Raw genomic sequence first — 13,633 nt, forward strand, 5'->3', positions numbered from 1 at the left:
TGGAACAATATATTTTGAGAAGCACTGACAGAGGTTTTTCTAAAAACTGTCATGATTTAGAAGACATTTGGTCTAAATGACCATTACTCACAGTATCCGCAGCGAGTCCCGCCCTCGAACACGAAGCCATTGGTCACGGCGCCGTAGCGACGCAGCTCAGACAGCTTCCAGTGGCCAATGACGGCCGGAGGCAGCTTCCAGTGGCCAATGATGGCCGGAGGCGGGTCCCTGGCGAGGACCAATAGGTTGTTGCACAGGTGCAGGGAGGCGGAGCCGCTCTCCAGTTTAGTACCTGGCTGGATGGTGACGCTGAACCTGTGGACTGGTGTGGAATACAGAGAGAATACTGTACTTCAGAGAATATTCAAAGTGTGTGTGTGTGTGTGCGTGTGCGTGTGCACGTGCGTGTGTGTGTGTTTTTGAGGACTACCATTTTTAATTTTAATTACTGTTTACCGAAACACCCAAAGACCCCAGGATACATCACTGATGATGTGTCTAAGTTGCACCAAAAGTGTTTGTTAGAACTTTACACACAACAGCGTAAACAATAATGTCAAGGGCGAGAGATCACGATCTGGGAGAACAACTGAGCATCTGAAAGTTTGATGGTGCATTTTTACTCATGATTCTCACGATTCCTGGATCGCTGCCCTCCACAATAAACTATCCAACATCAGGTTACATACTGGTGCTTGCTTATCAGTGTGATGTTGTCTGTTATAGGGATCTATTACAGAATTTAAATGAAATGGTTGTTTTAGGAAAAAAAAAAAAAGGATTTGCTTACAATTAGGAAAACATTTGTGTTGGGATTAGAAGCAGGATTATGCATTTCTTATATGCACATATCATGCATTTATTATATGCATATATGCATATTATATGCAGGTTTAGGGGTTGGGGTTTAGCGTTATGCGTGTCTTGATTTAGCCTTAGCGCTGGTGTCCCGCACCGAAAACGACCGATCTACAAGCTCACAATGCATCACAAATCGATGCGTCATGAGCTTGTAGGTCGGCTAATTGTCGGCTTTAGGGGACAGGTTAAAAATGGCATGCATGAAATCGCCGTCCTGAAAAGCTGATGTTCTCACAAGTATAGTATTACAAACGTGCGCGTGTGTGTGTCCCTCTGTGCATGTGTGTCTGTGTGGTCATTAACCATTGCCTAATGACTTTTTAAGACAAGTGGCCAACATCAATCAGTCAGCAAATGAGACAGAAAGTGCAAACAAAGTAACAGCCCAGATGCACAGATCGTAAGCAAACACACTGATCCTGATTTATTATACAGCGATAATGAAGATCAAAAAAATCTTATTAAAGCCATGCTGCTTGGTAATTTGTCATCATCATCTCTGTTTTGACATAATGTTTACACGCTCGCTCGCACTTCGACACCAACTCTGGGGGAGCATGGGATCAAACTGGGAACCCACGCGGTTCCCATCCGGCCGCCGCTCTGCTGGCCACTCTATGCCCCTGATCTACTGCCGCCCACGACCACACACACACACACACACACACACACACACACACACAAAGTCACAAACACATTTTCTTTTTTTTTAATGTTTTTTTTTGTGGCTTTCACCTTTATTTTTTATTTTTTTAGGGATAGACACTAGGCTGACAGGAAATGGGGAGAGAGATGGGGGGGGGGGGGGGGGGGGTAACAGGCCGTCGAGATCGGGAGTCGAACCCGCGGCACGCTGCCAGACTGGATTACCAGCCAAAGGTGCCTGGACCGCTGAGCCACGGCCCAGGCCATGCACACAAACACATTTCAAAGGTCAAAGCAGCAAAAGCACTGACCTTCTCCCAGACTGTAGCGCAGACGGGCGTCCCAGGCCGCCAGGGCCTCTCGGCTGTGGAAGCCCAGGGTCAGACTGTAGCCCAGGCACAGGATGGACAGGGTGTAGGCCACGCCGTCGTAGCCCGGCCCGGGCTCCACACCGCAGATCCCCTGCATGACAGACAAAAGCACACATATTGTTGCAGAGTGAAACCATTTTCAAAACAAGTTCAAAATGTGCACAAAATCTTTTGAAAATAGAATATAGAATAATAAATAGAATTTTCAAATGGCAGAAATGGGTTGAAGTGGTTAACTTCTTAAACCCCAGGGGGGTCCGGGGGGAAAATCCGCAACATCAGAGTTGGAACCGGAGACCAATTGGGTCTCCATTGACCCGCTGAGCTCTGTTCAGAGGTGGACAGCCGCTGCCCCCGCCGGCAATGGGGCTCAAGGTATGTTTTCTAATCCAAATTCAAATCTCCAAAGTAGCTAGTAGCAACTAAAGTTTTCAAATAATTGTAGTGGAGTAACAACAGACACAACATTTGCCTCTGAAATGTAGTGGAGTAGGAGTACAATTATTGGAAATACCTCAAAATGGTACTTAAGTACAGAAATGAAATGAAATGATTACTATATTTACCCAGGGTATCTGGGCTAAGCTCAAGAACTTGTTTCCAGCCAGGCCCTGCTCATAGAACACATTTCATCGTAGTGGTTCAATGCCTTGTTCAAGGGCACTTCAGCGGTGGTAATTTTAACGTGTCGGACCGCTGATTCGAACTGGCGACCTTCCGGTATCAAGACCGCTCCGCTATCCGTTCGGCCACCGCTGCCACTAGTACTTGACTAGTACTTGAGTAAATGTACTTAGTTATACATTCCACCACTGCCACTACCATACGTAGATTGCATACATTCAACTACATTGGTGCTACTGTATATGAAAAATCACACCCGTGTGAACTGAGTGGTGTAAGGTCTTATATAGACTGATCAGCTGTGGTCTGACGTAATGAAATCACACCCGGGTGAACTGGGTGACCATAGCAACCATGCTCATTTTTTGGTACGAACAGACAGACAGACACGTAAACTAACAAAGCCAGTTGTAGGAGTGGTTTACACCACTCAAAAAAGGGGTTGGAGCATCAACAATGGGTTTTCTCAGTGGAGTCATAGAGACAGAATTAGCCTACATTATACATATCAAATTATATGTTGAATTAAAAAAATCCCCCAAAAGCAATCAATTGTGCTCCATTTATTTTTTCCAATACCTACAGACAGTATCAATTCTCTTCTTATACAGCATACGTATACACGCACAAGCACGCACGCACACACACGCGTTATTATTTTTCCTATAATTGACTAAATCGCCAAGTCTTGCATACACTAAACCCTATTTTATATCTAGAGAGGTTAAATCAATGTCATCAAACGGTGGTCCGTGGCTCAAATGCTGAATAAATAATGGGCCTTGGTAAAGACAGGGTTGCAAACCAGTGATCCAGCACAAAGCAATCAAAAAAACGGTGAGCATGCCAGCAGCAACGTCCATGTCCTGAGCCAACTCTTTCCTGCACTCACCGTCGATAAATCCCACCGGGCAGAAATATACCGTTTTGTTCACCAGCCGGAGTTACTTGTTGACAGTATATGTGTTAACTTCAAGGTTTGTCCTTGAAGTTAACACAGGGACAGACAGTAGGTGACGAACAAATGATCACCTGGCATTCATCACTGGCCCTCATTATAATCCAACCTCGGCAAGCTCAGAATAACTCTTCCTACTTCCTGGCGTTACCTTCACAGGTGTTACCGATGATACCAATAATTAAGGCTCTGTTCCAGTTAGCCGTAAAGTGGTTCTCAAAGTTTGTTTTATTTCAAGGAACCCCATAACTCTAGCTCAAGGACACTTTGAGACCCACTGGTGTAGCAGAGTGTTTCCAGTGAGCCTACAGCCTAGCTGACTCTGTTTGACGAGAATGGAACAGAGCCTTCATTAGTGTCATCTGTAACACCTGTGAAGGAAGTAGAGGAGGCGCCCGCCGCCCGGAAGTAAGAGTTAATTATGCTGTGTTCATTGAGCCTATTATTACAAATGCTGTGATAATCTTAGCCCTGAAACATGACTGTCATGATGATTATCATGACAGTCATGGCGCAACTGCAGCCTGTTTTACGCAATCGCTACATTTACAGTCCAAACAGTGTATATAAACATTCCGATTTCACCATGGCACCACATGTGCCACGGGTGTTAGAAATTTGCTGGTACAGCAATTAGCATTGCTGCATCCCGCGTTGTTTAATAAAAAGCATTTTTATCCGAGCGCCCAGGCTACTTTTCTCAAACGGGGTTCGTTTGGGAAATACAAAGTTGCACACCGGGAGCGCACTCGCCTATTAGTCTGTATTGGCAGTGCGGTCAGCGTGCCTATATCGAACACGCCGAGTGCCACACTCCTACCGAACGATAGGGGCGCGTAGTTGAAAGCCAATGGCAAAAAAACAGCTCGGATAAAAATGCTTTTTATTAAACAACGCGGCATGCAGCAATGCTAATCGCTGTACCAGCACATTTCTAACACCCGTGGCACATGTGGCGAGTACTTTATATTTGAAATCGGAATGTTTATATACACGTTTGGACTGTAAATGTAGCGATCGCGTAAAACAGGAGGCAGTTGCGCCATGACGCTCGTGAAGTACGAGCGTCATGTGAACCATGGCTATGATAATCTATGAATATGAAGATGAATATCCTTTGGGACAATAAAGAAGATTATTATTATTATAGATTTTTTTTTTTCAAAGCAATAAAAGGAGAGAATCCAACATGTATTGGGCTTAGCTTTGAGTCATTTGAGATGTATCAGAGCGTGTCTAATATGCAGGCAAATATAAACAGCCTGAAACGAACAGGTGCAACACCTACATATTGGAGCATTATAATACCCGCTAGGGACACATTAGAATAACACATTATGTGAATTGTAAAAACAAAGAGAATGGATAAATCCATTTCTGAGCGTTTACCCTGAGGATTTCGCTGTGCACGCTTGTTTCATTTATTTGCTAATGGAATACAATGCAGTGGAAAGGAGCAGGCTGAGAGGTGTGTTTGTGCTCATATTTGTGCTCATATATACATTTGTTTAACCCATTTTGGACTGAGGTCGATAAAAAAAAAAAGGCTTCAAAATCCTAACATTTTTCTGAAAAACCCATGTTTCTATGTCAGTGGTGCTCAACCCCCAGAAGCCAATATTTTAGTTAAAAATGTTCGCTCTGAAATATATATATTCAAAAGATTTGCACCACATTTTCACGACTTTTCAAAAATAGCAGACCTACAAGCTCGTAGCGCGCCACTCGGTGGCGCGCTATGAGCTTGTAGATCTGCTATTTTTCAATAGCTAAATTATAACAATGTTTAAAACACCAAAAGGGGTTCCCGCCCAAAATGGTTTAAAGGAAAGCCCCTTGAGATGCATCATCTCGTTTTAGAGGGGGGTCCTCGGGCACAATAACACATGAATACAATACATAGACAACAGACAACATAGACAAAACAGTACATGTCAACACACAACAATACAGACTAGTACTTGAGTAAATGTACTTAGTTATACATTCCACCACTGCAGACAGACCAGCTGACAACAATCAAGTATCAAAAACATAGAGGCTCTCCAATCCCCTCAAAACACTACATCAAAGACCAGTAGCATCTATTAAAAATTCACTCACGGTAGCAAGATATCAATAAATCTGAACCGAAGCACAGTAGCAATTAGCTCTTATTGCAAAGAGACTTGCAAAGAGTGAGGAGGCGATCGATGGTCCTCAGTAGATCACTTCGATATAAGACCAGGTGGCTAATGAATGATCAGAGGTGGAAAGTAACTAAGTACATGAAAGCTAAGTACTGTACTTAAGTAACGTTTTTAGGTATATGTACTTTACTTGAGTGTGTCCAATATGTACTTTGCGACTGTGTACGGGCGACTGTGGCTCAAGAGGTAGAGCAGGTCGTCCAATGATCCATGGGTCGGCGGTTCGAATCCCGGCTCCTCCTGGCTACATGTCGAAGTGTCCTTGGGCAAGACACTGAACCCCAAATTGCTCCCGATGTGCTGGTTGGTACCTTGCATGGCTTCCGCCGCAAACGGTGTATGAATGTGTGTGTGAATGTAATGCACAATCTATGTAAAGCGCCTTGGATAAAGGCGCTATATAAATGCACCATTTACCATTTACCATTTACTGCTACTCCACTACATCTCAGATCCAAATATTGTACTTTTACGGCTATTTTCAATAGCCGTAAAACAATGCGTCGCAGATATAGCCTGGGGTCCAGCCGGAATCACATGTATTTATTTAATGTACAGACATTAACCCATTTTGGGCGGGAACCCCTTTTGGTGTTAGCATTATGTTATGCTTTAGCTATTGAAAAATAGCAGATCTACAAGCTCATAGCGCGCCACCAAGTGGCGCGCTACGAGCTTGTAGATCTGCTATTTTTGAAAAATCGAACAACGACTGACATAGAAACATAGCTTTTTCAGAAAACTGTCAGGCTGGCCATTGTGCTCCTATATGTCGTACTCGAGGGGGGTGGGGTGGGTTGAGGACGACATACCTCCAGTGTCACATTGAGCCTCTCCTTATGGCCGCTGCCCCTCTCTTTGTCTTTCTTCTTCCTCCTCTCCTTGAACACCTGCAGAGAAAGGCAGTCTAACAGACACACAGGGAGAGGGAGGGACATTAAAGTCACCACATGCTTGGGGTATTTTGAGGTGACGGAATGGGAGAAAGTGTCAGTTACTAACTTACTACAGACATCCTGTATTGAAAAAAACAAAAAAAAGTATTCTCTCTGTGTGTGTGTGTGTGTGTGTGTGTGTGTGTGTGTGTGTGTGTGTGTGTGTGTCTGTCCACAACAGCACAGCTGTCATAACAAATCCTGAAACAATGAACTGATACATGAGCACAGCTGAAGATAAACTCGAGACGTGCTCACACACGTGCGCGCGCAGTGCCGCGCACGCGCACACACACACACACACACACACACACACACACACACACACACACACACACACACACACACACACACACACACACACACACACACACACACACACACACACACACACACACACACTCTTTGTTTCACATCGTGCTTGCTCGCCCACCACACAATGCAATTCACATTACATATTGTCTGGTCCACTGTTTCCCAAACACTGGCCCATTTGTGGGTCGTGGACACATTTTTATGTTTTTTATGGTGTTTCTTTATATATAGTTTTTTATGTTTCATTTTCATTATGTTTCCTTTATTTTCTGTTTGCTAAATCGACATTTGGTTGAGAGCCACTGGTCTACAACATTGCTGATGCAAGGCTTGTGGTGAGCTCATCGCTTATATGCACACAGTTCATGACAGCTATAGTTCAGGTTGGCCAAATCTCAAGCTATGCCAAGCCTTGTGTTACGTAGAACAAATAACCAGAGTCAAGCATCACTAACTCTAAACTCTACTCTCTGTCTAATAGGAGTGTTGTGCAATATCCCCACGTGCTGATATGTGATATTTGCCTGCTGCGCCTCAGTGTGGCACATAGCCAGTGTCCAAATGATATTATGTTGCAGTTAGTTGTATAATTCCACACTCTCTGACGGGATAAATGAGAAATTCAAAGTCCCCAAAGTACCCATTCTGGGCGGGAACCCCTTTTGGTGTTAGCATCAGGTTATGCTTTAGCTATTGAAAAATAGCAGATCTACAAGCTCATAGCGCGCCACTCGGTGGCGCGCTATGAGCTTGTAGATCTGCTATTTCTGAGAATCGAAGACATAGAAACATAGCTTTTTCAGAAAAATTTAGAAGACATTTTTAGAATCTGATCTCAGGTCAAAATGAATGTGAATAAATTCAATTGTATAATGTAAACGGTGAGGTTCTAACTTCTTACCTCACCGGTACAACTATCTGTCACATTTTCCTATGGAAGGGAACTAACATATATTTACTCTATGCTACTGTGGAAATCAAATCAAATAAATCTACAAACAGTTTAAAATGTTGCCGATATTATGTGATATTTGCCTGCTTCGCCTCAGTGTGGCACATAGCCAGTGTCCAAATTATATTATGTTGCAGTTAGTAGTATAATTCCACAATCTCTGACGGGATAAATGAGAAATTCAAAGTCCCCATTAAAGATTTATTTGTAAATCTACTAACAGTTTAAAATGTTCTTTGTCCTGTTGTGAATGTGTGTCAGAGTTGATCTGGTTCTCTCTATGAAGTACTGGTGGGTGATATAAAAATAGAAGCGGTTTGCAACATACCGGCGACCGGGGAGGGTTTCCGCAGCACGACCCACCGACTCTTCCACTGTTTTAGAAGATTAGAAAACAATAAATAAATCACCACGCATATCCACTGGCTGCCAAACCCAAAAAAGTGTGAGAGAGAGAGAGATATACTGCACACTATACACAGGCTTTAAAAAAAACTAACAACAATAACGAGAATTAAACCTTTTTTCCATCTCTAAACTTGACTTGTCCCTCCACGACAACTGTATCCGTCATCTTCTGTCATGGTTCCGAGCAGCTGTGTGTGTGGCTGTGTGCGCGTGTGCGCGTGTGTGCGTGCGTGCATGCGTGCGTCTGTGTGTGTGTTTGTGTGTGTATGCGTGTGTGTCTCTTGCACAGCCGATACTGCCCGCCCGCCTGGTTTGTCCTCCCCGAGGGGCCACTTTGGAAATAGCTTTTTGAAGAGGCCAGGCCACCCCCAGCAGCCAGCCAGCCAGCAGAGGCCCTCAGACAGACCTGAGAAGCAGGCTGTGCTGAGGCCGAGACACAGCCAGTCATTAGCCCCTAGCTTTCCGGATCCTTGGTTACCTTTTTTGTATTTGGGAAGGAGGTATATATATATATATATATATACCGCCGTCCCAAATACAGAAAAGGTAAATAAAGGAGGTTAACCCATTTAGGCCTGACCTCGAAATAAATAAAAAATCTTCTAAATCCTCCAGTTTTCTGAAATAAATATTTTCACAATTTTTCAAAAATAGCAGACCTACAAGCTCATAGCGCGCCACTCGGTGGCGCGCTATGAGCTTGTAGATCTGCTATTTTTCAATAGCTAAATTATAACACCAAAAGGGGTTCCCGCCCAAAATGGGTTAAAGTATAGCTCAGTCAAAACAAATCATTATTTTAGGGAAGAAAGGAAAAACAGACAAGCTCAAAGTATTCAGTACTTTATAGCTTTCCTAGAAACGTAGGCTATACTTGAGTAAAAGTAAAAATGTTTGTCTTGGAAAAGTATCAAAAAATAACACTCAAGTAAAGTATACAGGCCTGCCTGTGTACATGTACAGTACTCGTGATACCGTGCACCACTGCTGCCAGGTTAGCGCAGTTGTCAGCCTGCGTCAAGCGATGATCGTTTACATTGGAGATAATTCAATTAAACTCGCATAACAGGCGTACCTTTCACTTAACTGGACGAACGCTGGCTTGAGTCTGGTCTTAGACAGGGATCCAGGGCAGCTTTCCTCATGATCAGTCTGGTCTTAGACAGATCCAGGGCAGCTTTCCTCATGATCAGTCTGGTCTTAGACAGATCCAGGGCAGCTTTCCTCTCATCAGCCTGGTCTTAGACAGGGATCCAGCACAGCTTTCCTCATGATCAGTCTGGTCTTAGACAGATCCAGGGCAGCTTTCCTCTCATCAGCCTGGTCTTAGACAGGGATCCCGGGCAGCTTTCCTCTGATCCCAGAAGCCTTTAACATGATTATCTGTGGAATCTCAACTTAATCCTATAGGCCTTCTTTTGAATTGTTAGTCAATATAACAAAGACACAATGAAAACAATGCATTTGAGGAATCAAACGATATTCAAGCTGTATGCTAAATCCAAGTGATCCATTGCATTATGAATAATACCTGCATAACAGACACAAAAGTATTGAAATTATTCAGTGATTTTATTTTCTTGTTTTAATTCATTCATTTAGTAAACGGTGCAATGACAGCGTAGAGAGACCAAAATAAATAAAAAAGGTATATCCCATAGTCTCGGAGTATAGGCTACTATAAGATACCTCAGCCTTCCTTTATCTGTAACAAAACATTGTATTAACAGGACATTGATATAATAATGCATTAAGTGAATCGAACCATACTGTACACTATATTATTGTTACATACAAGCTTAAAAATTAAGTTTTCAGGAGTGTCCTATGAAGAGAGTCTTGGAGTGGTTTTGCGAGCGGCGTGTCCCACACCAAACATAGCAGATGTACAAGCTCACAAGAGCTATTTCCGGTGGATGACACCTGCACACGGCTAAGTGTAAATCAGGCTTTAGTGTGATGCGAAAGCTCGACCCGAGATGGGTTGGACTGATGGCTGTCTGTGTAGAAACCTGCCAACCAGTAAAGCAAAGTTCTTTGTTTACCCAGGGAAGTGGACTAAGCTCGAGATGCTTGTTTACAGCCACACCCTGCTCATAGAACATTTCATGGTAGGGGTTCAATGCCTTGCTCAAGGGCACTTCAGTGGTGGTAATTTTAACGTGCCGGTCCGGGGATTCGAACTGGCGACCTTCCGGTATCAAGACCGCTCCGCAAACCGTTCGGCCACCGCTGCCACAGTGACATCATCCGTGGAGATTCCAAGCTAATGGGACAGTACAGTAGTAGAGCATTTCTCTCTCTGGAACGTTAGCATGCTGAAGTAGAAGAAGCCATCGTTGTTGCATTATAATACAAATCTAAATGTATCTCTTTATTTGTATCGCAAAAACCTGCCCTCCACTGAGACACAGCACTGCATGAGAAGAGAAATGGTTTAATGGTGACATCTTATAATGAGCACTAGTGAGAACCAATGATATGAACATATATGGTTGAAAAGGTCTGTGTTTTTATGTCTTTATTGCGCACGGCTGCTCCCTTTGACAAATTGTAGTGTTTTGTATTGTTCTTACTGAACCTTTAATCTGTTAAATTAATGACCTCTTCCATACAGGAAAGGATTTCCAAATAAGCCAGCTGGCTTCTACCTTTCCCTGCACAGTATTTTTGTCCTTTGATAAGGTATGTATTGTCTATTTCAGGGGTGGGCAACTGGCGGCCCGGGGGCCACATGCGGCCCCCACCTTCACTTAATGCGGCCCGCAGGTTAATATCAGAACACTGATATAGTATTGAATGCAGCTGTTACAATTCCAAACTCCCGCTTTAAGTACCTAATGACTAGTATTAAAATATTGTCTTTTTGTGTCCAATGTGGACACAAAATGTAGTTATATTAACAGTTCATAAAGTTAACATAACTAACTAAATGTATTTGAAATGGTTACTTTTCAGGATTCCAATTAAAAAAATAGCAAAACATTATTCAGGATTCAAATATATCAAAAATAGCCGATCTACAAGCTTGTAGATCGGCTATTTTTGCTACGACAGTATATGCAGTGGCCCTTTGGCGTGAGTGTGGAAATATAGTGGCCCTCTCTATCGTCAAAGTTGCCCATCCCTGGTCTATTTGTAAAGTGGTCCTTTACGTAGGCAGGCAGGAGTCCAGGAGAGGTCCTATGTGGGCAGTGTTCTAGAGAACAGTGGTTCCCAAACACTGGGTCTGGACCCTTTTGTGGGCGGCGGACACATTTTTATGGGTCCCCCCTTTTTTTTTTTTTTTCTACATTTTGATTAAGTATTATTTCAAAACATTTTCATAAACATTCCCCCCAAAAAAAGGTTAGGTATTTCATGAATTTGTGAATTAAAAACGAATTCAATGATTATATTTTTTTAACCCAAGAAAATCTAAGAAATTAGAAAACAAATGTACTGTACTGTACGTCTCTCTTTTGGGTCTCGAGCTAAAACGTTTGAGAACCACTGTTCTTGTAGATGACTGTGTAGAGAATGTGAGGTCTCAAAGTGGTCCAGGGACTCTCTGGGTTCATGAGGGGGGACAAAATGAACCCTTACAAGTATGTAACCCTTACAAGTATGTAACCCTTACAAGTATGTAACCCTTACAAGTATGTAACCCACATACTTGTAAGGTTACAAGTATGTAACCTTACAAGTATGTGGGCAACTTTGACGATGGAGAGGGCCACTATATTTCCACACTAACTCCCTAGGGCCATATATTGCTGTCGTAGCAAAAATAGCAGATCTACAAGCTCAAAACGCGTCGCAGTCGCGTCGCATGTTCGAATTGAAATCTTGAATTTTTGCTATTTTTGAATTGGAATCCTGAAAATTAAAATTTTTACGTCATTTCAAATGCCTTTAATACTTGTGTTGAGCAATGAGCTACTAATTTAGACTGAAGTAATTACAGCGGGTCATGTTTGCATGTTGTGGAATTGTAAACAGCTGAAATCAATATTATATCAGTATTCTGACATTAACCTGAGGGCCGCATTAAGTGAAGGGTGGGGGCCGCATGCGGCCCCCGGGCCGCCAGTTGCCCACCCCTGCTGTAGATAGAGAGACCCTGACCCTGACGAAGACCTTTTGGTCGAAGCGTGTAGGTCCTGTTTTTTAATTGCCTTGCTCATCAATAAACCATACTGTATGAATCCTTTTCACCAAAGACGGAGTGCCTTGGATTCCTTTTTTCTTTGCGAGTCTGCAATTTACACAGAAGGGACTTCCAACCGCGCCTCTAGCCTATGGCAGGCCAGTCTGGTGACTTCCAACCGCGCCTCTAGCCTATGGCAGGCCAGTCTGGTGACCTGACGAAGATGTAACTGAAACATCGAAACGTTGTCGCTTTTGTACTTTGCACCCTCCCTGATAATAAAATAAGGGCTTAAACTGTCCGAGTTGCTCCAGTGCCTCCTTCCCTTCTGCAATTTACACCTTTGGGAATTCAATTAAGCAGTGCAACTTGAAAGAAAGATAGCTTTTTTGTCTATATGGTTGTATCTGTATCACCAAAGAGCACCCATCTAAGAGCCACTAAACGGATCCCTGCAGCGTTTCCATTTCTCTACTTTTATACCCTGTCTCAGTGAAGGCAAGCAAAGGCAATGCAGGAGAAACGCAACGCAGGTGCTTTAATAGTAAGGGAGGTAGAGATTCCAAGATGGCGTGTTTTCAAACGAAGGTCGCCTTAAACTTGCTCCGGTCAACTGGACCCTTTTGACCCAGTCCGCGTCCCCGGTCCCCCCCACCCTGCTCAGACCGCCCCCTGGTGGTGGTGGTGGTGGTGGCGACCTGTTTGCCGGTGACCAGGGAGGGCAGGTCCGACACCTGGTACACCGCTGACCTCATCCTGCTGCCGCGGCAGCGCAGTTCAGAGGCCACGCCCTCCCACTTCCTGTCCAGTTCCGAATCGCGAGAGCTCCCCCGCACGCGCCTGGAATCCTCCTCCGGGTCGGAGGAGACGACTCCGATCTTGTCCAGGTCCAGGGCTTGGCTGCGGGCCGCGCGGCCCACGCGGGCGCAGGAAGGGGACTTTGACCTGTGGCGCCGCGACTGTGGCGCCGGGGCGGGGCGTGGGGGCGGGGCGGGAGGCGGGGGGAGAGGCGTGGCTTTGGTAGGGAAGAACGGCGTTCTTCTGTTGGGCATTCTGAAGCTGCCTCCTCCTCCTCCCTCTCTCCGCCCTCTCCTGTCTCTGTTGCCTCTGCCTGCTTTGACACAGGAATGGATGAGTGAGTGAGTGAATGAATGCCTCTGTCTGGGGAACCAGAGCCTGCTTTAACACATGCATGAATGAATGAATGAATGAATGAATGAATGGATGCCTGGGGAACCAGAGCCTG

The 13,633-nt window shown here is 44.2% G+C and overlaps 2 protein-coding genes across 4 annotated transcripts in view; both read right to left on the bottom strand.

Annotated features, from left to right (window-relative positions):
* dok7b (docking protein 7b) overlaps positions 1 to 8,471 on the bottom strand; it is a 56,726-nt gene extending 48,255 nt beyond the window's left edge. For both annotated transcript variants that reach the window (XM_079498535.1, XM_079498534.1), the window contains exons 1-5: positions 8,371 to 8,471; positions 8,179 to 8,224; positions 6,461 to 6,555; positions 1,818 to 1,968; positions 92 to 322 (exon numbers count right to left, since the gene is read on the bottom strand). In XM_079498535.1, the coding sequence (XP_079354661.1) occupies positions 92 to 322; positions 1,818 to 1,968; positions 6,461 to 6,555; positions 8,179 to 8,224; positions 8,371 to 8,424 (577 nt within the window). In that variant the 5' untranslated portion in view covers positions 8,425 to 8,471. The remainder of the gene's footprint in view (positions 1 to 91; positions 323 to 1,817; positions 1,969 to 6,460; positions 6,556 to 8,178; positions 8,225 to 8,370) is intronic.
* A 2,565-nt stretch (positions 8,472 to 11,036) lies between these two features.
* Positions 11,037 to 13,633, bottom strand: part of rgs12b (regulator of G protein signaling 12b) — a 126,476-nt gene continuing 123,879 nt past the window's right edge. The window contains exon 21 of one of the 2 annotated variants that reach the window (XM_079500075.1): positions 11,037 to 13,498. In XM_079500075.1, coding sequence (XP_079356201.1) covers positions 12,966 to 13,498 — 533 coding nt within the window. In that variant the 3' untranslated portion in view covers positions 11,037 to 12,965. Of the gene's footprint in view, positions 13,502 to 13,633 lie in introns of both variants that reach the window. The other variant, XM_079500074.1, reaches the window with a different exon arrangement.

Source organism: Electrona antarctica (genome assembly GCF_951216825.1).
Source record: "Electrona antarctica genome assembly, chromosome: 4".
NCBI classification, from domain to species: domain Eukaryota; kingdom Metazoa; phylum Chordata; class Actinopteri; order Myctophiformes; family Myctophidae; genus Electrona; species Electrona antarctica.